Source organism: Ambystoma mexicanum, chromosome 3p (assembly GCF_040938575.1).
Source record: "Ambystoma mexicanum isolate Mex_15411 chromosome 3p, UKY_AmexF1_1, whole genome shotgun sequence".
NCBI lineage: Eukaryota > Metazoa > Chordata > Amphibia > Caudata > Ambystomatidae > Ambystoma > Ambystoma mexicanum.
Window position 1 is genome coordinate 396,402,361 of NC_090925.1, and position 24,437 is coordinate 396,426,797.

At 43.3% G+C, this 24,437-nt stretch overlaps 1 protein-coding gene across 4 annotated transcripts in view; it reads left to right on the forward strand.

Moving 5' to 3' along the window:
* LOC138580491 (serine/threonine-protein phosphatase 4 regulatory subunit 1-like) overlaps positions 1 to 24,437 on the forward strand; it is a 918,772-nt gene that overhangs the window by 123,790 nt on the left and 770,545 nt on the right. For all 4 annotated transcript variants that reach the window (XM_069651072.1, XM_069651073.1, XM_069651070.1 and 1 more), the window contains one exon: positions 7,620 to 7,752. In XM_069651072.1, the coding sequence (XP_069507173.1) occupies positions 7,620 to 7,752 (133 nt within the window). The remainder of the gene's footprint in view (positions 1 to 7,619; positions 7,753 to 24,437) is intronic.

Consider the following 24,437-nt stretch of genomic DNA (forward strand, 5'->3'; position numbering starts at 1 on the left):
TTTTCTTTATCTGTTATCATGAGCGCATTGTCGTTCTTCTATCCAGCATCAGTCTGTGTGTTTTTTTTCACGTTGTTCCACCATCTCCTAGAGCCTTCGTCAGTTTTTTTTTTCTCAAACTATAAACGTTTTCTATCTGCTACATCCTGAGCGTCATCCTTCTTAGGTTTCTTTTAGTGTAATGTTTTTCTACTTTTTTAGCTTGAGATGTGGCCTAATGTGCGCACGGTTGGCATAAACTCCCTTTGGCCCTTTATCGAAACCATCCCTTTCTACAAAACCATTATTTTAACCTCCACAGTGTTATATAATTTTTAGAGAATAAAGAATCTGCTCTAACCCTTTAACCCCTGCACTGTTTAGTTGCTTTCAAAATCTCGTCTCCCGTTTTTATACAGTATTTATTATTTCTATTCTTTTCCAAGCAGTTAATTTATCCTCTGCTGAATTTTCTTAGTTGCCGCCTCCACTTGCTCAAAGAACAGTTGTCATTTTTTCACCACAAATAGTTTGTTCCCGCTTTCTGATGGCAACCCAGTGAACGATTCCTGTCTGATATGCAAATAGATATCCCCCTCGTTTCCTACTGTCTGCTTGGCAACATCGCTTCATCAGTGTAGTGACGCCCCTTAGTTCAGGAACTCATTCTTATGACACCTCTGTTTGAAGTATTCCATGCACCACCCTGCTTTACAACTTGCAACCCAGCTCATCCTAGTAGCACCGATCTCAAGGGTGTTGCTCACAAATATTTTCTGTGTAAGTGCTGTAAAAGACTAGTAGATCTTCTTGCCTTGCTTGGATTATACCCATGGTCATCTGCTCCCAAATCATACTGTTGTATTCCGATTAAAGTTGCAAGCTACTAGGTAGCTATAAAACGTCACGCGCCACCTCTGTTTGATGATGCATACACTCAGCACACCATGTCTTACTCTCCATCAGCCAATATCACTAGACCATGGCTCGTGCAAGTTTTGCTTCCTGCTCTAGAAAGTCTTCTTCCTTGTGAAGCAGAAGTTATGACTCCTACTGTTTTCAGTATTTTATCTTCTTTTTTCTTATTGGTGACTTTATACAAGTCCTTGGGACTGGGATCATCTGACTGATCTTTGGCTATGAGCCTCCTATATGTTTAGCTTTGAATAACCTAGGCCTGTTAAGTCTTCTGGAATCTTTCTTGTCTTTAGCTTATGTTGTAGATGTACCCAAAAGTTTAGGAAATGCAGTTGTTCAGATTCCCAAAAGGTTTTGTACATCTTTGTACCTAAAGATGGCTGTGATGAACACTTACACTTCAAGCCAGTGCTTACATATGTTGCCAACGTTCTGTTGCCCGTAATGGAATAGCCTTATTTTTGGTGGTTCGATATCTGTGTAATCAAGATGGTGGAGCAGGGATTTTAACAATCACTGAATGAATCCCACCTTCAGGGTATTCAGCAACAGATCAATGTGTATAATTGCAGCCTCACCAGTTTCCTACTGTAGCATTGTGAACTCTGAATACTTCAGGGAGATTTTACTGAGTTTAGTCTAGTGAAATCTGGGATGATTCACCTTCTTCTCCCTCAAACTTAAACATTTTGCCCAGGGATGTGCTGTTGAGGGAAAAATAGAGGAGATCATGAAAGAGGTTAGTAAAGCTGAGCGAATGGAAAAGTCTAGGGAGAAAGATGCAGAGGGATATGGCAGGACTAATAAGAAAAGTCATGGATAGAAGGGAATTGAGATACAGACAGTAATGGGCAATGATAGGCAATGTGAAAGTTCCCAGAATCCTCTACGCTGATGACCTGATACAACTTGATCAGACACCAATCGGCCTACGTCGTCAGCTGGCTTCTTTAACCACGTACACTAAAGCCAACAACCCGGGAGTAAACAGACAAAAAACCAAGATAATGATCTTTGAAAAAAGGTCCTGAAGAAGAGGAAATCCTACATGGTTCTTGTCAGGAGAGAAAGTGGAACAAGTATCGGACTTCAAATATCTTGGGGTCCTGATTGACTCTTTGCAAAAAAACACACAGCAATGCAACTTCATCTGCATGCAAAAATGAAAAACCTCATCTCACAAGCCAAAGTCCTTGACAGAAAATACGGTCGCTTTTCATTGATGCCTTTAAGTTTTACCTCGGTAAAGTGATACCCACAATCACTTAGGGAGCAGAAGCCATGCCATCTCTACCTGACCTTTTATGGCCTAGACTGGAGAGTCTTTTCTGGCGATCAGTCCTTACTCTTCCGACTTCTACACCAATAGCATCGATTAGACAAGAACTTTCACTATCATCCCTGGTGGCAATAGTAACTAGGGCAACTATAATGCTTTATCGGAAGATTAAGGATCCATCTTCTCCAACGATTTTCTTTCTCTGGTCCAAGAAGAGCTGAATTCAGGCAAATGAAAACTCCTGGCCACTTGGGAGAATAGATGTAAATTAAACCTAGTAGCCTGTGGAAGTTGCATTGAAGAACTAGTTTTGAATCCTACCAAAACAAAAACATGCTTAGAAGAAACAGACTGGATTGATACACTAGAGAAAGCAGCCACCTACAAACTGACCCAGCATCTACCCATAACGGTCAGAAAACTGAACGAAGTACAACCATTCCTCATTAGGCACCCAAGTAGGAAAACAAGATCTACACTTCTTCGTGCCAGGCTGAATTTACTGCCTACAAATGAGATTCTGCAGATAAGAGGAGCTTCCGTGTCTAACAGCTGTCGTTTTTGCAAAGCAAACCAACCAATTGAAACACTACGGCACCTTTTGCTATCATGCGCGGGCACAAACTCATTCAGTTCCCCTTACTTGCTACACCACTTGGAGAAAGTTTATTTAACGGAAGAAGAGCTGTGGTGGGAGCGATTAATTGGGGGCCTTAGACCTTCATGGGCGATTGCTGCTCCGAAAATGTTGGACCTAATTTTTAAGGACAAAGTAACGGAGCTCCTGCCAGAAGATTAGAGCCCCTTTCTCTGTTTAAACAGTATATCTTACATCCTATAGAGGGTGTCGTTTTGATGCAATCTTTGATCTACTGTATTTTGAATTGGCACTTACTCTACCTCGGCTTCTGTTTCTTCTTCGGTTCCTTCGGTTCCTTCATTCTTTTTCTCCTTTTTTTTTTTGTTTTTTTTTTTGTTTTTCTTTTTTTTACTTTAGACTGATCGATTGATTTTACTACTTGCTTGTAAAAATCACTTCGGTGATTATAACTCGTAAATAAATAAAAATAAAGTAATGGGCAGAAATTAAATGAAGGGCACAGGCAATGCAGAAACGGAGGAACGCAGGAAAGTGACATGTGGGAAAGAAATGTGTATGCATCTCTAAGAAGACAGAGCTTGAGAAAGAAGCAGACTAAAATCGGAACAAGAATTTTAGAGAGGCTTAGGGATGTATGGAGGTAGAGACACATGTGGGAAAAGTTGCAGTCTAAATAAAACAATGGAAGACGGAAGATTAACAGATGGCAGTTGTTCAAGACCGAGAAGTAGAGGCGTGATGGAGCGGTGAATTGTTGAGAGTAGACCGAATTGGATGCGATGACGAGATCGGGAGTAGCGGAAGTGTTGGCATGTACAGAAAGAGGGGAGAGGAAATCCCTAACCGTTGAAGAAAAAACATTGCCATATAAATGAAATGAGAGGTTTTAAAATCACTCGCCATCCAACCAGGATCCCTCCTCACCTCCCTGTTTATAAACCCAATGCATGATTGCCCCTCCTAGCAGCCATTAATGTGTATTGGTATTGTGGATTCTAAAATATTTCTTGCTCTGAAAATCTTAATGGCTTGAATAAAAAGTATTTAAATGCAATGCTGTTTGCCCCTACCCACACCTTCGTTCTCATTTTTGTCCAGTTAAACAGCAGTTTTAATTTCCGTTTTATATCCGAAATAACATGATCCTGTGCTGGTATGTCAGTGTATATCAAACCCAAAAGCCCCATAATTAGAATATAGTTGTGTGACAGCTTTTGAATTGGTTCATACATTGTCACTACTTCACATTTGTTTCGTAAAAGCGCCATGCTTGATCCCATCCTTCTAATACTAAAATTGTAACCAAACTACAGTAACATGGGAAACCAAAATGATACCACATTTGTATTTTACAAATAGTATTTAACCTCTCAGGGTGGGTGTCACTTGTACATTTCTGATGTACCATCTGTATATTTATACCATAAACTGAACTAATAGGGGTGCGGGGGGAAGCCTTTAAAGAAACGGAAGGAGAAGAATGCCAGAGGACTAAAAACAGGAGGTGCTTTTCCTACTCTCAGGCCAGGATGTCACTTCTTTGGTAACGCCGCTTCTACTGTCTACTGTGGTGTGGCTTTTAAAGAAATAGGTGGCAGAGCAGCCCTCGTTTTTTCCAGAAGCTGGATGCTCCGAGAACAGGTAGTGTCATTCAAATGGTTAAGCACGGAAAACTCTTGCTAGAGAGCAGTATGTGTTTTTTCTAGAGAGATGCAAGCTTGTTAGAAGTGCTGCTTGGAGAGAGTTGGGAGACCTGTGGCTCCTGATAGAGGGTTCTCTGCTCAAAGGGTGTCCTGGGCCTCCTTCCTTCTTGCGCAGGATAGGAACCACAAATCATGCTGGATCAAAATAATGCATGGCACAGGAAGGACCTGTGAAGCCTTCCATGAGAGGCTGCTGGCAGGTAGTGCCAGTAGAGCCTCTGGTGGCATTCTGGATCTACCTGATGATAGAAGACTGGCCATGACGGAACAGGAGACTAGTTAAGCATTCGGGGTGGGGAAAGTTTGGCCCAATGCCTTTTTTCCGAGATCCCCCTCCCCCGCTCTACTGTTCAGAATCATCCAATGCACCACCCACTATCAGAATAGCAAACCGGTTGAGCAGGGTAGACATTACTTTGACCCAGATCTCAGTAAACTTCCCAGGTCAACTTGAACCAGTTTAACCACAGTGGTCCAAACGCATGGAAATCGCCAAATCATCTTTTCCCTTGTTTAGCACTTTGTAGAAGATTGGGATTTCTGTAACATCCACCAGAGTGGAAATGTAAAATAAATAGATTTCCTGATGACTGCCTAGCAAGGGGAGTAAGGCAGGAACAAACCTTCTGGTGCAGTGCACTCTTTATCTTCTGTTAAGATATGAAAATCTAAACAACTGATTGAAATTGGGAGAACGAAAAATCTGTAATTAGTGTATGGAGTTCCTGTTTGAAAAGAAGTGTCACTTTCTTGTTATTTGAACAGTCTTTCTTTTATGTTTATTCCAATGGCACAGTTTATTTGTTTTAGTTCCACCACAGTTCAAGATCTTGGAATCCAAGATAAGATGTTAACCTCTGCAGTTCTCCCTCTATTACCCCACCCCCTCCAGCCCCTTTCTTCTTACTGTTTCCTCAGGGAACCAAGAGACATTGCCCCTTCTAAACTCCCAGATGCATTTCCTTCATCCATACTAATCTGTGGTTTAGCTCTATGGTTGTGTTTTCCAGTCTTTGTTCAAATTACCCATCATATTTGCATGGCTCAGAACTTGCATTTGCAACTAGCCATTGGCTAGTGATAATTGACTTTTGCCGAATAAGAAATGGTTTGCTGTGTAGACTTGCGGTGGGGAGTGACTTTTTTTCTTTTAGATGACTAGTGGATTGCAACTTGGAACGTTGCCCCTGAATTATTAGAATCAGTTTATAATATAGAATTACTTTATTCAGGGTTGCCTAGACTGTTCATGTACGTTTAGTTACTTTAACACACAACTTTGTCACTTCTGAGTGCCTCTTACAACTCCAATAATTCTTGTTCTTTCACACTTACTTAAGCTTATGACCGTATACCAGCATGCAGTCAAAATGTCTATCATTTTAGACCTTCACTTGTTGCTGGCCTTTAAGCCCATAAATAGCTCTGTGCAATATTAAATGATTCCCTGCTTCCTTTGAATTTATCAGTTTCTTTGGACTTCAGCTCAAACAATACATCTCCAGTGACAACTCGCTCTCCTCTTTACCATGCCCCATGTTTGTTTCAATCAACCTGGGCAGGTCCACCGTGTCACTTCTGACTTCTCCCTCACACCTCTAGACTTGCCTCTCTGTTTGCTACATGGTCCCCATCTTTCCTCTTCCTTGCTGTCTCTCACGCTTTGTACTCATGCTGATCCATCTCTGCTTGCTGGATCTGTCACTTCGCTGTATGGGATATCTTCTGCTAATCTCCGGCTTGCCTCTATCCTCACTTTCTCTGACTTAGGCTCTCATTAATCTTGCGCACTTCAACATTCTGACAGCGGTACCTCTCCTTGCAGGCAGCCTCAGTGTAGTTCAAACAGCATTTCCTTTTCTGGCTGCAAATCCCGAACTCCGACCTTTCTGGCTAAGCTCATGAGGCTGTGAGGCCTCCTCGAGCATTTCAGGTTCTTCTGTAGCAAGGTCAGATTCTTCTTTCTTTTGAATGGACCATGGATCTGTGGCTCTGGGCATGTGGCATAAAAGGGGATAATGTCTACAGTATCCCTTAAATATTACCTGCACAATAGTTCTCTGTATTTCAGTACTCGGGTGGGCAAGGCCCTTCTCCTATTCCAACCTCCAGGTATCGCCAACTTTTATTCAAAACAGTTTTAGTTTTACATATTGCAAACTATGCAAAAGTGAGAGGAAATGGAATTGGTTACAGCTAATCGTCGTAACGTTTCTCTGTAGATGCCTCATTAGTCTGGTCTACGGGTGAAGCATTGACATTCCATGTACGCTTAGGGCAGATTTGGCACATGCAGGAAGAATTTGGACAAGATAACCATGCTTTTGAATAGATTGGCTGCTTTACAAGGCAGACGAAAAATATTGAGACGGATAACATTTCTTTGAACCATTTATTTTGTTAGGAAAAAGCGCTTAAAATACTCTTGCCCACTTTCAGTGTGCCACTTGAGATCTGAAGCCGATCCAGGTTGACACACACGTCTGTTATTTAATGGCTAAGTATCATCCTATTGGGCTATAATTTAAACCAAGGTCACTTACCCAAAATTCGAGGGCAGAAATGCTCGGACAGTTGTAATAAGCAACCCAATTTCACAGTACAGCCGTCCCTCCTGCCTGCTTGCCTCTATGGATGTGGAGGAAAAAACATTGTGCCCTGTGATTAGTGCTTATGAAGCAGACAGTCTTGGGTTAAATGAGGGGAAATTATGCGTTTTATTAGGAGTGCCAAATGTATTAAGCCGAAAGCTTTGTATTGTAGGGACATGATTATTTAATAGGGTTATTATCCTCCTTTAGGTAAATCTAAAACCCTATTGATGCATACTTAAGTCGACTAATGATACCGACCCTTAATACCCTGCAAAATACATGGTGGGGATAGCTCTTCCCCCTTTTTGTTGCTCTCCTGCTGCTTTTGTTGCTCTCCTGCTCAGTGTTATGCAAACGTGATCATGTTTTTTTTAAATTCACTTTTGGGTTCGTTTTGTGTTTCAGAAAAATCCCGTTTTCTCTGCACTAATTATTCTGTTTCTTACTAAGCAGTGGAGCCAGCTATTAAGTTTAAGGTATAAGGGCAGTAAAAGGAACCTGAAGGTGTTCAGTTGCTAAGAACCATCTCTTGTTTTTCCTCCTAGTTGGGTTTGAAGATTATGGGCCAGATTGCGAAAACATGCGAATCACAGCATTCCTAGACATCCCAGCACAGGATAACCTGACTCCACTAGCTCGACTGGAGAAGTACGCCTTCAGCGATAATATATTCAACAGGTAAGGCATGAAACATCTTAGGAATTTATGCAGATGAAAATCGGCAGTTGAAATGCACATAGTTTCCCGGATCGAAACAGGTAGTGCTTTAGGCTAAACACCTAACTAATCACACGAGAGTATAAAACAGATTTGCTCCTGCTGTTTAAAATTGGCTCCATGTTAATTCGATATGTGTGAAGTGATCAGTTTGTATTTTGTAGAATTATTTTTATTATTATTGGGGTATTTGAGTGCGGACCTAGCTTCGAGAAGGAACAAAGTGCTTTACAATCATGGGGGGGGGGGAGAACACAGTGAGGGAAGCAGAGAAGAGAGGGGGAGCTAATTGGGGAGGATGGGCATTTGGCAGCATGGGGCAGAAGACCGTGGGGAGCAGATCAGAATCTCGAGTATGGTGGGGAGTGCAGGGTGTGAAATGCCTGTTGCTTCATGAATTTGGGACTTTCCTACATAGTGTGTTTTTATAGAGGAGCTGTTGGGTGTTCTTGAAAATCGATGTTGTAGAAATTGCTGTGAACAGATATCTCCAGTTTCTCCAATTGGAAAGCAAAATTCTACTCTGTCCCATACTATTGATTTTAATCAGCTTCACAGTGAAAGTAACACATGAGACCTTTCTGCGTGTGCATTTTCCTTCTTAGTTTTATTATGTGAAAAGTGTATGCACAACTTTTGAGTCCTGCTCTTTTGTTAGACGTGTTAACACTTTATCCCCTATTGTGCATGGCCGCCTCCTTGCCTTTCACGCAACAATTGAATTAAGCTCCCATTGACCGCCTGCAACAAAAAAGGCATTACAGTCTTGCATCAAACCTCCTGGACCATGTAGGTTGAGGAAGTTTGCATGTCGATGTAGCAACTTCGCAAACGGGTGATTTGATTGTGACTTTTTATGATTTGTTTATTAAAAAAATAACCGATCATGGTATGTTTGTATCGCGATTCTCAACTGATTCGGAAAGATAGGTGAATTTGACGCTCACTGCTGAGATGTTTGTGTTACTTCCTGCCACAGGTACGAATCCCAGATAAGCTCGCTCAGCCTTTTGTTCTGGCGATGTTGATGGATTTGGATCATTGTGTTGGTCAATACTGGACTCGCATAATTTCAAATCTTGAGGCAGCAAACACTGTACATGTTGTTTTATTATACATATGTTGTTTTTCAGAACATTTTTGTAATTGCCTTTGAGTTGAGTGCTTACTACAGAGACCCGTGGAAACCTGTAATCACAGGTATACATCTTGGCTGGCTCAGCCATTAATCTTTTAATGAGGATATTCCCCAAATTTGTGTTAGACTAAAACCCGTTTCCACTTTGCTTCGTTGCGGGATGAGTCGGAGTGCTGCACACAAATTCATACTGTTAAACATATAGAAAAGTACATTCTTAGGTGAAACCACATTGAAATTCACTATTGAGAAATAATATTTTTATTTTGTTGGTGAAGAAGCTTTCCCGTTTTAACAGCAAATGTGCCTGTGCTTAATGAATTGGAAGTGTTTGCCTGCCTTGCTGAAGAGAGTATCTGTCATGCTCTTTCTCTTTCACTCGCCTCTTTGAGACCACTGTATTTAGTAGCAGACCAGCCCATAAAACTGTTCTTGATTATAAGAAATTATTTCGAAAGTGCCCCTTATGCATGTGTCTCTGTACTGTCGGGACTGTTCTTTCGGTCATAGTTCTGGCACTGGTTCTGTTTTCTGCCTTGTTCTCTCCTTGGGAACTGGTCTTCTAAAGCCAGTAGTCCTCCTTTTCAGAATTTTGGTAACACTTTCTGAAAACATAAAAAAAAAGAACAAGCTGCTTTAAATTCGTGAATTTTCCTTGTGCGGCTTGCATCTTACTCTGATTAGGTTATTTTTTTTAATGGCTTTTCTTCCTTTGCTAAACTGGCAGCCTGCAGGCAGTGGTGTGTATGCGGTATGTCAAATGCATCTCGCAAAGCAAAACCTTATCACTTAAGTTCTCTACAGTTGACCCACAACCTGAATAACCTGCTTTTAGGAATCTGGTTCTAGTCGCAACTTGTCTTTTTTTTTAGTTATTGCACAGAGCACTCTCGAGTCACATATATTTCTTTGCAATTCAAATGCATAGGACGGACCCGAGAGGCTACATGCGAAAGATATTAGTGCTACTGATATCTGTTCCAGAGAGCTTGGTCACTCCTGGTAATGTTCTATTTGTACTGTTGGAAGGTCCAAGACCCCTGCATCGTTCTTTTCCATCTTGTGCTAAATCCCCTGAAATCTCTTGCATTGCTAATTGCGTTTCTTGAGAGACTATCTCTAGTGCTCCTCTGCTGATGTCCTATCAAGAACTACGAAGACTAGCATGTTTTTAGAAAAAGGGCTTCTAGCAGCTCTATTACCAGAGTCCAATCGGCCTCATTCATCCATTTCTGTAAGGCCACATGAGAAGACCATGTCCAAATAGAAGGCAATATGTCAGCCCCAAATATGTGTATTGCTTCCTTTTGCCAACACCCGTTTTTCCGACAGGTGTTTTGCCGTGGGAGTTTTGCTGAAAATGTACATTGAAATTTGTTTGTTGGTGGTGGGAAAGGGTAAATAAAGGATTGCGGGGGGTGAAGGGAAATAAAAAACAAAAATTAAAGGGGTCTCTGAGGGGGACCCCCCCACAAATAATGTGAAAAGAATTTCGGTTAACTTTTTTGGCAAAACTCCTGCGGCAAAACACCTGTCGGAAAAAAGGGGATCGGGGAAATGACGTTGAACCATAGTCTATCACAGTTGCAGCTGGTGGGTCGTTTGTTGCTAGGTCCAGTGAATACTCCTCCCCATTTCCTCAGAATTGAAATGTCACACATTGTATTCTGAGAGTCTGTTTGACTCCCATGGTCCTGGTGCAGATCTGGAGCCAAATGAGTGTTTAACCTTTTGAGTGACCACATTCCTGCAACAATAAAAAATACCTGGCCCATCTTTGGGACACAGGGACAAAAAGAATTGCGATGGGATCCTTCTTTTGCATTGAAATTGAAGTGTATATAGAAGTCTTTTTTGGGGGAGGAGGGAGCTGAGGCTGTTGCAGGACTGGTTACCCTATCCCACTTCCCAAAAGAAAGTTTGGACATGTATATACTATGAGGAATGTGAGAGCATCCTCAATCCTTTCCCTAAAACATCCTTCACCCAGGTGGCTGGGGAAAGGCTGAAGTTGCCAGATCGTGATCGTGGGGGTGGATTTGCGAGAGAGGCCTACCTGGGGGGAGGTGAGATGGGGTGCCTGAAGATGATATACAGTGTTACAGTATTCTCCTTTTCCCTTCGATGTCCCTTCGGTTCCACAAGCCTTCATGGGCGATTTTTAAGTCCATTCCCTGTTTTCCTATTGATAACCATAGTCACACACATCACTTTTGTACTGGGAAGATGAACATGATAAAACACCACTTTGGTACTGAGACGAAAAAGAGAGATACCGAGTACTAGGATCGTGATAATCGGCTAATGAGTGGAGATCTCCTTTACCCGAGAAAGACTCAGCATTATAAATATCCCTCTCGAGTGCAGACTTGAGGAGAAGGGGAACAAGCAGGAGAAGCAGTTCGAAGCAGGGCTGTAGAGGCAAGAGGGCGTTGGGACCACTGTGGATCCTGAGAGGGTCTGTACCTCTCGTCTTCCCCCTTGCAGAGTTTACGCAATGGAAGGCCGAGAAGGTGAATGCAGCCAAGTTGTCCCTGTGGGCTGGATTGCACCGGTGACGTTAAGGAGCCAAAGGCGGCTCACCTCTAGCATGGCGGAAGTGACAGCGACCTGATGGAGAGCCGGTGAATGGTCAGGAGGTGCTGCACATGTTGAAGTCCTACGCACACCCACCGGAAGACGGAGAAAAATCTTAACCGGTGAGTTTGAGGCAAGTGACTCTGGGTGCTCCAATGTTGTCTGCGTGTGCCGCGCAGATCCTTTCACTTGAGTGAACGAAGGGCAGGCAAGTCATATGAATATCGAACTGTAGTGCAAGCATTGCCAAGAGAATGCACGCCTGGCCAGGTGTTGGCTAAAACTGGCCGCAAGTAACCAAAGCAAGCACTGTCCACACCAATATAGAAGTGATAACCTGGTATGGGAGTATACCAGGTTCCCACTGAAGAAGAAACCCTGTGATTTGCATATTGAAAGAACTCTGAAGCCTGTCACGCGAGTAAATCAAGTTGTCCTCCAGCCAGACGAGTACAGTTTTCTTGTGTTTGACATTGATCTATTCTTGGGAAATCTGGCAGGAGAATACACCAGTTTCCAAGTGCAGGAAATTTTGCTTTGTGAACCTTCTGAGAACTTTGCCAGACAAGCGTGGCTGAAATGCACCCCATGCTTGTCAGTTGAAAGTATTGTGGGAACGTTCGAGTACTGGGTCTTGAGGAAAGTGAATAACCTTTTTTTGGACAAAAGGGGCTGGGACGCACCCCCGATTTATCATTTTGAATTGCCTGAAAACTTGGGGAAGGGGAATCCCGTCTCAAGCCATGAGCTGTGAAAGCCAGTGGAACATTTGTTGAACACTTATCATTTTGAGACTCAAATCTTACACATTTTGATCCAAGTAGTATGTGAGGGCAAGAATGGGTTTGGAGACCTACAGAACATTTGATTTGGCCTTCCTGACCTAGACAGACCTTGGTTTGAGTTGGGTAGGGAAATTCCCACTTTGAATAGCGAAAGGGAAACCTTTTCCCAACCCTATTTTCCTTACAATAAAAGTTTGTAGCCAAAACTATATCTTTTGTGTCTGTTTCTGCCTCATGATGCCTTCACAATACACATGTGTTTGCCCTAAGGGCAACATGAGACCAAACACACTTTCCCTGCTGGTTGGGAATGCCTGAGCAACAGTCAGGATCAGAAACAAAGCTTCCGAAGACGCGGTTACATTAAGATCTTTACTGACTAACCAGTGCAAGAATACTATCTTGTCTGTGCCCCACCCCTATCTGTACGTCATGGACTAATCTCAGAATTCCCCTTTCCTGGCAATTTTCACCATTTTGGGAGATGTCCTTTGTTGCTTCCCCTTCTGGAAGCAGCATTTTCCTCTGGTTTGCACAGATATGATTGGTATTTCATTGGTAATGTTTACAAAACATTTCCTGCTTCTCCCCCGCTGCTACTGGCCACAATTTCTAGAAATGCATCCAGTGCAATGAGCAAGGTTCAGCTTTTGACCCGCACCGAGCTGGAGTGTCCTGTTTAGATAATGGTCATCAATTTGTGCCATTTTAGTGCTAGTTTTTAACTTAGTCCACAAAAAAACACATTCACCCTCCTGTTAAAAGTGGAATCCTCTTCCAAGGGCCACCTTAGATTTCGATGAGGGAACTGGTTAGAAGGATCTGGGAGTAGATGCAGTCAATGCACTGAAAGGGGGAAATCCAAGAGAACCACTTTGGTGGTAGCTCTACCTTTTATTGGGAAAAGTAACTAACTATATACATAAGAGGTAGTTGGCTTTTATCAACAATCACAGTAAGTACACATTAAATCAATACTGTTTCGTTATACATAGTAAATATTTTAATAAAAGATATTCATAATTTAAAAAAGCGAAAAACATCCAAAGCGATCTGTTGTCGCCTAAAGTGTTAAATATTAAAACACTGTCTAAAAACAGACAATGTGGTTGTGACACATATACCTAAATAAGGTCAGGTAGTGTATGTACTGTAGACATCCTTTACATTTATTGACTATTATTGGGGCACTAGCCGTCTTAGTATATTGTTGGGCTAGATGCTTCACCCTGGTTACTTCATGCCTGGGTGGAGGAACTTGACATGTTTCAGTTCTCATACATTGTTCTTGGAACTTTCTTCAGGAGATATGTCACTATATATTTTAGTGTTACAATAAAAAACAAGACATTCTGCAATAGCATTAGTTAGCGATAACAACAACTGTTGTCAGTGCAAACATCAATCTGTATTTTCAAGATGTGACTGTTGATTTTAAAAACAAGAAAATGGGTATGGGTAAGCTGCTATTGCTCTGATACTTTATATAATTTCATTTTATATATGTCTAGACCTGGAATATAAATTACCTGGTCCAGTATGTTGAGGAAATCTTTAAGAGGTAGGATCCTGAATCAAGCAGGGATAGTTCCTCTTGGTCGAAAGCTGAACTTGAATTAGGTCTAGCTCGACTTGCAATTTAAATTTACACAGATTTTAAAATCTACTATTCATTATACTGGGCCCTAATGGAGGTGAAAATTTAAGAATATAAGCATGACCTACCTATTCTAGAATGGATATTCGGATGGTAGATAGCGGGTCTTGAAGGTAGTCCCCAAATTAGTTCTAGCTGTGAGATCGGACCTAGAGGTGAATCAATTTTCACAGATGGCAGTGGGCAGAAGCTAGGACAAGTAGTACTGGTGGAGAGACTTTTATTAGGCAGTAAACAAAGGGAACCTTATACAATATAAAGAGCTCACCGTCATTATTTTATTGTGTCTTGTGTGCAGAGAATCTCATTGGACAGTGAATCCCTGTATTCAGTTTCACTGTGCTGTTAACACCCACGATAGATTGAAAAACGGTGGGTTCGTATTTCGATGGCCAGATGCCTTCATCTGTGAAGCATAGAGAAATGGGGAAAGAGAGACAGGCTTTATAGTGGCTGCCGGGAGTTTAGTTTTGATTACAGCTTTGTGTTTAGACGTGTCCCGCTGTATTTATATATATTCTTTATTAGCATAGCCTTTTCGAATCTATTATAGTTAACACGCTTACCTATTTTTCAGTTTGTTAGATGTAGACTCTCAGTATTTAGTTATGAGTCTAAGGAGCCGCAACGTCCAGTCTTCGTAATCGGGACCGCAGCCTTCCTGTTTGTTAATTCGCGGCTACCATCTTGGGTAGGGATGCTAATGTAGGGCTAAGTCCTTTAGCACTCCTGGTCATAAGCACATAATGAAGAATTCATATGTAATATTTATTTATTTAAGCAATTCATAACGCGCACAAGAACCCTCAAGTTGGAGCATTTTCCATAGATTAATAAATAAATATCTGGAACAATATAAATCGCCATTAATGAGATCAAAACAGAATTATGAATTAAATTAAAATTGCAAAGGTAGCGAACTGTACAGTAAAGCCAGGCTAAAAAAGATACAATTTTAGAAGACTCAGCAAGAAAGGCAACCTAATTCACCGAGCTAAATAAGGCAACCAACAAATGTTAGGAGGCAAAGCATTCCAAATCCTAAGGTAATGGCTGGAAGAGCACGATGAGACGAGGCCCTCCTATTAAAAAAGGTCTCCACTATGGGAGGAATTACCACCTGCAATCCTAAACATGGGACCAAATTGAGTGTCCTCCAAAAAGTGCCTTGGAGGTCTTATGGCAAACGTCGAGCATGACCAAAAAGGGATTGGATGCCAGTGAAGATGAGCAAGAAAGGTTGCATCATGATGATATTTTGGTGACCCAATCACTAGCCTAGCAGTAAGGTGCAGGGAAACGTTTGGGTGGGACTAATGAGGAATAGGAAAGGTAGTGTAAAACGGCATTGCCTCAGGCTTGAGGGGAACTAACAAGCCCTTTACGGTATAGCAGTGTCGTGAGTTTTGCAACTCTGAAAAATAATTGTTTGCATGTACTTGCCAGTTTAATTTATAGCTTGTATAAACTGCTGTAGGCACACATTTGCTATGCAGATGTCTGCAGAAGCCACAGAGTGTGGTTTTGGTAGTCCATTTATCTTCCTCTTCCCTTCATCCCCAACACTGCCACCTCAAACCATTGGTGTTTTTCTATTTCACACTGACTCAGCACTTACAAGTTAAAAGTTTGCACATTTCAAGTTTGGCACATAACGTGTGCATCACTACACATTTGACCTTTTATGGTATGTTAGTTTACAAGGATTTCATGCTGTTCTAAGTTATGACTGTGATGGTCTCAGAGCTACTGGTTTGTCGTTAAGCTGGATTGTGTGCTTGCGCAAGTTATTTAGACCTTAGTCTGTGGAGGAAAAGGAATGGGGGGAAGAGAATGGGGAAAAGATGTACATGTAACGGATGTACGTGGGTGTTGTAGAAGGGGAAAGGGCTATTTTTTGTATGGCTTTGGTGCATGTGGAACCGTTAAGGTGGACCATAGATCAATCTTGTAGAAAGGAAGGTATACCCAGTGCTCCAGATAAGATATTCTAAGGTGGTATTTTACTTTCTGCTTTTAAACTTTGAGAGTAAATGCAATTTCAAGGGATACAAAGTTTTCACATTCGCAAGAAAGTATGCGCCATCCAGTTGGCATGTGCAAAACGATAACTGTATGGTAGTCAGTGTCAAGCGGCAGTGGGCCACATCGTGATAGAAAGTGTCTTTCACGCTTACCAGATAAAGCACAGGGTGCGTTAGCACAGACACTGTCTCACAAATGGAACATATGAGCACTAACACTATGAGCTTCTCTGGCATGCATAGAAAAGGTACAACAGCAGCATAATTTTCTTTTTTTTCTTTTTTAAGGATACGTACACAGAGCAGGCCAGCTTGAGGAGGAGCCGTGCAGGCTCCAACAACAAACAGAAAAGGCGCATCAGGGCAACCCCAATGCAATCTTTTGTCATATCGAATAGGGGGAGTGGATCAGTGTAAGTGGTAAAGCAAGTGTAGAATATTCCCACGCAGAGAACCGATTTGGAGTTTGTCTTTGCAGTAGAAGCTCTTCTCCATAAAGCAGATGTAACATAGCCTTCAGTGGTGCACACTCCACTCCTAATATAGAAAAGATATACCATGGATCTCAGTAGATCATGCTTTCCTCAGATAGAACAGGAACGTTGTTGGTCTCAACACAAGATTATCACATATAGCATAGAGAGCACTGGGGTTCGTCAAACAGTGTAATGCCTTACTATTGTTTCTCGGCTTGTAAATATTGATTGTGTACAGTCTCTCCATTATATAGTAGGTCATTTCAGAACACACATTACTTGATTGTATAAAAATAGACTTAAAAATTGGTCCTGTAGAATTCCGTTTCCTCCTTCCACAGAGTCCAAGAGCATGAAGGGCAACAGGACTTGTAGCAGCGCGGGTGGCTGTACACCAGTAGGGGGCTAGAAAGGCTTGCCACATGCCTCTGAAATATGCCCCTTCCCACCTGTATAGCATTCTCTGCCAGGATTCTGAGGTGGCCATATCCTCTCTTCAAAGGAGCACATGATTCTAATGGAGCAAGTCACTTGCATCGGAGAATACCCCTGCCTAAACATGTCTAGGTTTATTGCTCACAGTACCCGATGTGGCCTGGCACTTACTGTGTTGCTTCTTTTCAGAGAAGGCTCAAGGCATATTTGCCTATGGTTGGTCCTCTTTTATAAATGGGCCTAAAGATGGAATGGTGCCTAGTAGAAGTTACAGTGGTTATGAATACTTAAAAGCTTGCCATTGATCACTGTGTGTGTATTTGTTTGTCGGGCACAGTATATTGGTGCTGTTGAGTACCTGTTTTCTGTGGGCGATGCAGGCTGGTTTCTTTGTCACTTCAGGAGTCCCGAATGCTGCAATATGGAGAAGGAGCTGACCCCAGAAACCCCCCAGTGAGCATACACAGAAGGGCACCTAGGGGCCTGCTCGCTGCATCATGGACTATCTTCTCCAGATTAACATGTAGCAGGGACAGTGACGAGAGCTGAACTGAGGAACTGGATGTCTGCGAGAACAGGCAGCGAGAGCAGATGTGGGCAAGATGGAAGGCCACAGCAGTCAAGTGATGGCAATAGTCAAAAGCAGCTGACAAGGGTACATTGGTAAAGCAGGCAGTGAAAACCAAGCAGGCTAGTGTAGCAAAACAGGGCCAGGCAAGAGGGTCCGGCCAGGAAGGGGAAAGAAGCGGGCAGGTCCAGGTTAGAGAAAAGGAAGGCAAGACTGTAACTGGAAGGAATCCAAAAGCAAGGCCAAGAGGGTAGCAGGGAAAGACAGGGTACTGGTAGGAGTCGGGATGCAAAAAAAGGGGGGCACTTTAATGCCAGTGCAGAGCGTGTTGAGAGGCGCCCTTCTCCGGCCATGCTGGGTTTAAATACAAGAGCGTAGCGGGATCGAGGCTCCTGGCCTCTGAGGTTGTCCTGCCAACCTGAAAAGCCTTCCAGAAGGCACAGGCGCAGGCCGGGACTTGGTGCCTGTGCCATCCATCCAAGATGGCGGCGCCCGCAGTACTGATGTAACATTCCGCTGTTTGCACCGGTGCCACTGCGAGGCGTGATCGATCCTCCAATCGGGTAGGTGTTGGGAGTGGCCGTGAACGCTGGCCATGATACTGTGTGCATGCATAAATGAGTTCCACTTATGTAAGAGTAATTATTCATGAAACCTGATGATGAAATATTTGTCTCTGTGACTTCGGTTCCAATTCCAGCAAGATCACCTTCATATGGCAACTGCAATGATCTGTTTAACCTTCTAGTCATAGGCTGTTATTGCACTACTGTCTTGAATTATCTCGGTGTGCTCTTTGGCAAATATTTCTCTGCTTCTACAGATGGCCAAATAGTGGATACAAGACACATTCCTTGGGTTCAATAACTACGGTCCCTCATCTTCCACAATTGGAGGAGCTCTTGAAAAATGCCATATACAGGAGGTAAAAGTCTAGGAAAAATACGGATCATTGCCTGTGGTTTTGCAGGTGCAGGTCCTCCACACCACATAAAGATGCGGTCTATGAAGAAGTTGTTGGCTTTCTCACTTAACTAAATAGTACGATCTTGGTTCAATCACTTCGTGCTTTAGCAGTTGACCAAATGCGATTATCCTGGGCAAATTACTATTAGAAACCAGCTAAAGGCTAGAAAGAAAAGTGAAACCATTTTATTGGACGGTTCCAAGAGTACAACTCCTCATCTCTAAACGTGTAATATTTCAACAATTGCATTACCTATTTTTCCTTATGAAATAGTAAACCATATACATTTTCCTGTTGAGCATACATTTAAAAGTACCTAAAAGAAAGGATTATTGGCTTTGCATCTGCTTGCTGCTGATGGTGCATTTTCTCTTCATCTGTAATTAAAATCTCGTGCAGCGATTATGCAGGTTTACTTTGATTCTAGAGATCTCTCTCTCTCTCGGGCATGGGCATTTTGGTTGAGGTATAGCCAGGGGAGTACCCAGCATGGCAGCCCTGGGGGAGCAGAAAATGGAAACTGACTCAACTCATTTTCAGGCTTCCCTCGGCCACCTCGTCTCCTTCTCTCATTGCCCATCTGCCATTTGTGATTGGTGTGCCGCCAACACCTGAACATTGAATTCAGAACTCTTTCCTGTCACTCTCTGGCCTGCCTGCCTCCTCCTACCCCCACCTGCAAGGCTAAGAACCTCAGGGTCATCTTTGACTCCCTTCTTTCCTTCTCCACCCACATCTCTTGTCTCTAAAATGTCAAACTTCATATTACACCTCCTCAGAGGTATTCTTCCTTTCCTCTCCTTCCCCCAAAAGTTTACTGTCTCTCGAGCCCTGTTCTCTCTAGGTTGGATTACTGCAACAGTCTCTTTCTAAATCTACCTGCTTCTGCCCTTTGCAACTCATGCAGAACAGGACTGCGAGACGTGTCCTAGGCCTGAAATCTCTTCACTGGCTCCCAGTGGCTGCAAGGATTCAATTTAAAACCCTTAGCATTGTCCACAAGGCTTTCTGGGGCCTGGGTGCAAAATACCTTCAGCTGTCCCTCCGTAAATACCTTCCCTCCTGAGTGGTTCGCTCCTCCCCCAAGGTCAGTCGTTTTTCAAGGAAACAAGCTGTGGGTAGATCTGTTTTTGGCCGGGGCCTCGCTCTGGCACAGCCTCTCTGCCACTCAAACTTGCAGAGAACCATCTATGGTTCCGGAAGCACCTCAAGACCTTCCTTTGTTTCTGCTTTTGCTCCTCCTCTCACCTGCTGATCTACTCTGTCTCGGTATCGTGCACCTGGTTAGCCTCTGACTTTCAGGCCCAGGTACCTCTTCACCCTGCCAGCGACCAGCACTGCCTCTTGGCAATCTTTGCACTGGAGTTTGTATCTGTAACTCTACATCCCCCCCCCGCCTTCTTTTTCCTGCACTTATCAGACACACCCTGTCTGTTGCCTTATACCTAGAACTTGCTAATTGCTGGCTGCACTACCACTGTTGGTTTTTATTATTTAAAAAATAATAAATATATTCGATAATAATATTCGAGCAATTGGTTTACAGATCCTGTTAGATATATTATCCGTTGAAATGCCCAACATGTTTCATCCCTCTGTTTAGCCCAAATCTAAGTAACTTTTTCAGGAGCTTACTGCTCGCTTCAGATGAGCTATGATATCTTGGGTGATTAGTAACCCTCCTTTTCTATTCAAGTTTGGCAAGGTTATTTCTCTATGCTGCTAGCAGCCATACAATCTAGAAGTCCCCCTTCTATCGCAGTCGTATTTAGACTCTTCACCTATACTTTCGTAGGATACACCTATAGCAATGTTTTATTTTGCTCTTTTTGTTAGACTTAGCCTGTCATTATTTACAACTAGTCTAGATCTGCCATATTAGTTGGTCCTGCACTCCGGCTTAGCATCCAGCTTCTTGCTGCTTGCTATTTGTGACTCTGTAGGCAAAACATGTAAAAACATGCATTAGCCAATTAGTCTGAACTGGCTTGGCTGTTGTGTAAGAGTACCTGTTCTTATACTTCCTATGTGTACTCTAATTCCTTTGTTATGAAGGCGCAGGCTCAGTATATCCTGTCTGCATCAATCATCTGCTTAGAAAATACGAACTCGATAGTCCCCCGGGGATGGTACTCAGCAGGAGGATCTCGTGGGGAGTAATTTCCCCCCCCCACCCTGTGGGGGCAGGGATGACTATCCAAGGAGAAAGCGTAATATACTCTGCTCCCCTTACCTAACCCTCTTTTACCTTGCCAACCCATGTACGTGTCTTTTTCCGGAAATATTTTATAAAGAATGAAAATATATCGAATATTTTATAACACATTTTGTTTTAGAGAATGCACTTTGTTTTTGTTTTTTTAACTCCCCCAAACTGCTGTTTCCCAACCCTAAAAACCCACCCCAACCGTTACCCAAAAATATTTAATCCATTACCCCACCCCTAAATGCATTATTTTTTGTTATCAAATATTCAATATATGTTAATTCATTATAATATATTTGATATAAAAACTGCATACCGCACATGTCATATTCATAGTAACAATAGTACTCTGATGAGTAACAATAGTACTGGGATGATGAAGATGGTTGACCCAAGGGAGATCAATAGTAAAGGTACTGGGACTAAGAAGAGTCAGGTCTACCTTCGAGGGAACTCTCGGTGAGATACTGGGACGAGAAGGAAGTTCAGAGGTATGAAGAGCACTCTCCAAAACACTATTGAGCAGACTAGTGTTTCACAAATTCCTATTGGCCAATGCAAAATAGAAGAGGAAAAACCAGAGAGTTCAAGAAGCCTTCCTTGGAGCAGGCGCGGGCGCTGCTCGAGCTGTAGGCAAACAGAAGGGGCTGCAGAAACGGGGCCTACCGGCACTACATAGGGGCTCCCAATCGGTTCAACATGAAAGGTCCATCCAGCCAGAGGGAGAAGCAGCTGTCCAGGCAGGCAAAGGCAAAATATGGCACGGTCGAAGATAGACGCTTGCTGCAGCACGCCAAAGGAGAGCAGGCAGAGGTCGAAAGCCCCCAGAGACCGACCAATACTACCTACTGGGAAAGCACCTAAAGGTACAGGGGAGACTGGGATGGTTGGTAGGGGCAGAATGGAGCAGGGCGATAACCTGACCTAGCCAATCTGGGAGACAGGAGAGAAAGGAAACTCTTGCAAACAAAGCTAATTTCCCAAACACCCAAGAAAGATGCCAAGAAAGACTGGCCTGGGACCCACACCTAATAACTAAGCTCACTGCCGGTCATCTTCATAGTTGCAGTACTTAATGGGATAGTGAACAAGGTCTGTCGGAGAAGTGAGAAAGGCCATGGGTAGGGAGACCTTCCCCCTGGCATTGTGAGCTGTATTAGCCTGAGAGAAGGTCAGGGGGAAGTGAGGCATTCCCCCTGGTGTTGTGATCCATGGAGTAAGCCTGGAAAAGGGCCAAAGGGAAGGGAGACCTTCCCCCTGGCATTGTGAAAACGCTGAGAGCTAGATACCTGGAGAAGAGCGGAATTCACCAGGAACCTAATGGTGAAGAAACCAATATGGGCAATAAGGAATGTTGATGTTTGAATTGGAACTTTTTCTTCTTGAGTTTGAACTAGGAAATGTACTACTTTACAAACTGGGATATTTTGTTGTGCATTGGAAAGGGGTTGAGACCTCGGTAAGGGAGTCCTTCCCTCCGGTAAAGATTCTGTGATCCGTTGTCCAGAAGAAGGTAGCCGTTCCCTCTTTAGTTTAGTTCCAAATGAAAGGTACAGAAATGGGTATTGACACAGGATGGTGGACTTTACTTGGACATCCTGACTGATTCTTTAGTATTTTAGTTGAGGCAGTGAAACCCCTCTTGGAGTTGGCGAGAGGTAGGTTTTCCGTTCATTTTCTGGTATTAAAAATGTTTATGCCAGCAACTATACCACATGTGTTGGTCTCCTCCTTCTGCACCCTTACAACCCCTATTCTAGCCAACAGGATCTCAGGATGTCACCTGCTGGACAAATCCTTCGGACAGACTCGCGATATTTAAAGAATGCAGCACAGTTGTTTCTTGATCTTGACGGTTGCTCCAGGAGAGTAGTCATCCCCCCTGAGATCTGTAGCTGTAGTCCTACAAATCCCCTGTCCGTTGGATTCCTCCACCCACACACCAGCCTCTTGCCCTAGAGACAGTGGTCAAAGTGTACAAAAGGAAGTAGTGGAACTTTGTTTCCTGCTGCCCTGCCCCTGCTCTCCAGAAACCATCACGACCCCACTCCCACGCGCAATACAAAACCCCAAAACACACACCTGCTGTTTAAGGGAATGTTCAGTGCAATGCACTGAACTGCAAGTTTCTTCGTTCTGGAAGAAGTGTAGTATAGGAACAATAAAACCAAAAAAGGGAGAACCGCTCCCGCTCACTTCGACCACTGAAAAGCACAGGGCCAAGGTGGGAAGGGAAGAAACTGCTGCTTGTTTACGGTGTTCTCTAGGCAAAGTCTCTTGCATCTGTTGGTATTCATCCCCAGCAAGGTAGCAATGCTTTGCTCTCTAAACTCTGGTGGCCTCAGGGCTATGTAGGGAAGGCATGGTATCACAAGTATGACACTGACACAATGGATAGATACAATGTGTAAAACCTTTATTGAAAATGTTGGGGCTGGAGAATCCTTATTTGCCCTATAACTAAGATGGGAGTAGTCCCTACCATCAAAACAATAAACAAAACAGTCCTAGTGGAGTCTGTCAAATCAAAATGCCCAATGGTAACAAAACCTAATCCCTGCCCCATCTCTTTAACAAACAGTGTAAAAAGAAGAAATGTATGCAAAGGAAAAAAATCAGTGCTAAAAAGAATAAGAATAAAGGTAGTTGAACCAGCTGTCCTCCTCGCGTTAATCCGAGATGACTGCCCTTGTAGGCATTATGACACTCTTGCTCGGTTTCTAACACTTTAAGCAGTACCAAACCATGGATTGAGGCCCGCTTGGCCTTCCACGTTCAAAATCTCGTTCTTGTCTTTCAAAATTGTATTCCAACGTAAAGTACACAAAGGTCTCCCTCTGCCGTGCTCAGACCTCATGTCCGTTCAACACAAACTTGCAAGGGGGCTCCTTTCCCCAAGCTTATTGTACTTGGGCTCTCCCTCAAAGGGCTCGGACCCCTTTCGGATGTCGAAGATTTTCGAATGTGCGTGGCTCTTTACAGACCACGGCAGGAGCACTTTGACTCAAAGTCCACGTTTACTCTTGCTTTATTCACTTTTGCTGATTGTTCGCATTATAGCTTTAAACAATGTACCTTTCACAGAGACTTCCTTTCGAATGGGGTACTTCCTTTTGCCGGACCACTGTTACTTCGTGTTGCTGATCGCACAACTGCCTTTTACTTCAAAGTTCATTCACAGGTCTGCCTTTCTTCACGTCTCATCCACACGTGCAGCCTTCACTTGTGATATAACATTGCTAACTCATTCACTTTAACACACACCGGTCTCTCTGGTGGCTTTCCAACTCACCGGCTGTGTGCCTCTTTCTTGTTTTGCTATTTCCAATTAACAAGTCCAGGTTAATACCTACGGCTTGGCCTTGCATCCCCATCTCTGGCATTTACACTTTCTTATACTGTAGCAGACGACGGACTAACACCAGAGCAGTTTACCTGATATGTCCCAAAACACGGTTCAGGCAATTGACAATAACCACGCACACCTGACAGTCCTTAACCTTTCCCACAGGGATCAAAGTTGGAGCACGAGAGCACACTACGAGCAAGGCCGAACGCATGCGGAAATAGCTATACCAGACCGGCAGTTCAAACGGAGCAAAAAGCCAGCGCGACCTGGAGGGACGACAAAGTCCCTCAGGGGGGTGATGGGACCGGTGAAGCCAGGGAAATCATATGACCGGGAGTTATAGCTGGCGTGTGGAGGAACAGATGTCAACGGTGTACGGGGGCTTCCTGCATTGATCGCACAGGCGGGGAGGCACGCTGGCTGCCATGGTACCGTCCTTGAATCCAGAAGCAAGACAAGCCAGC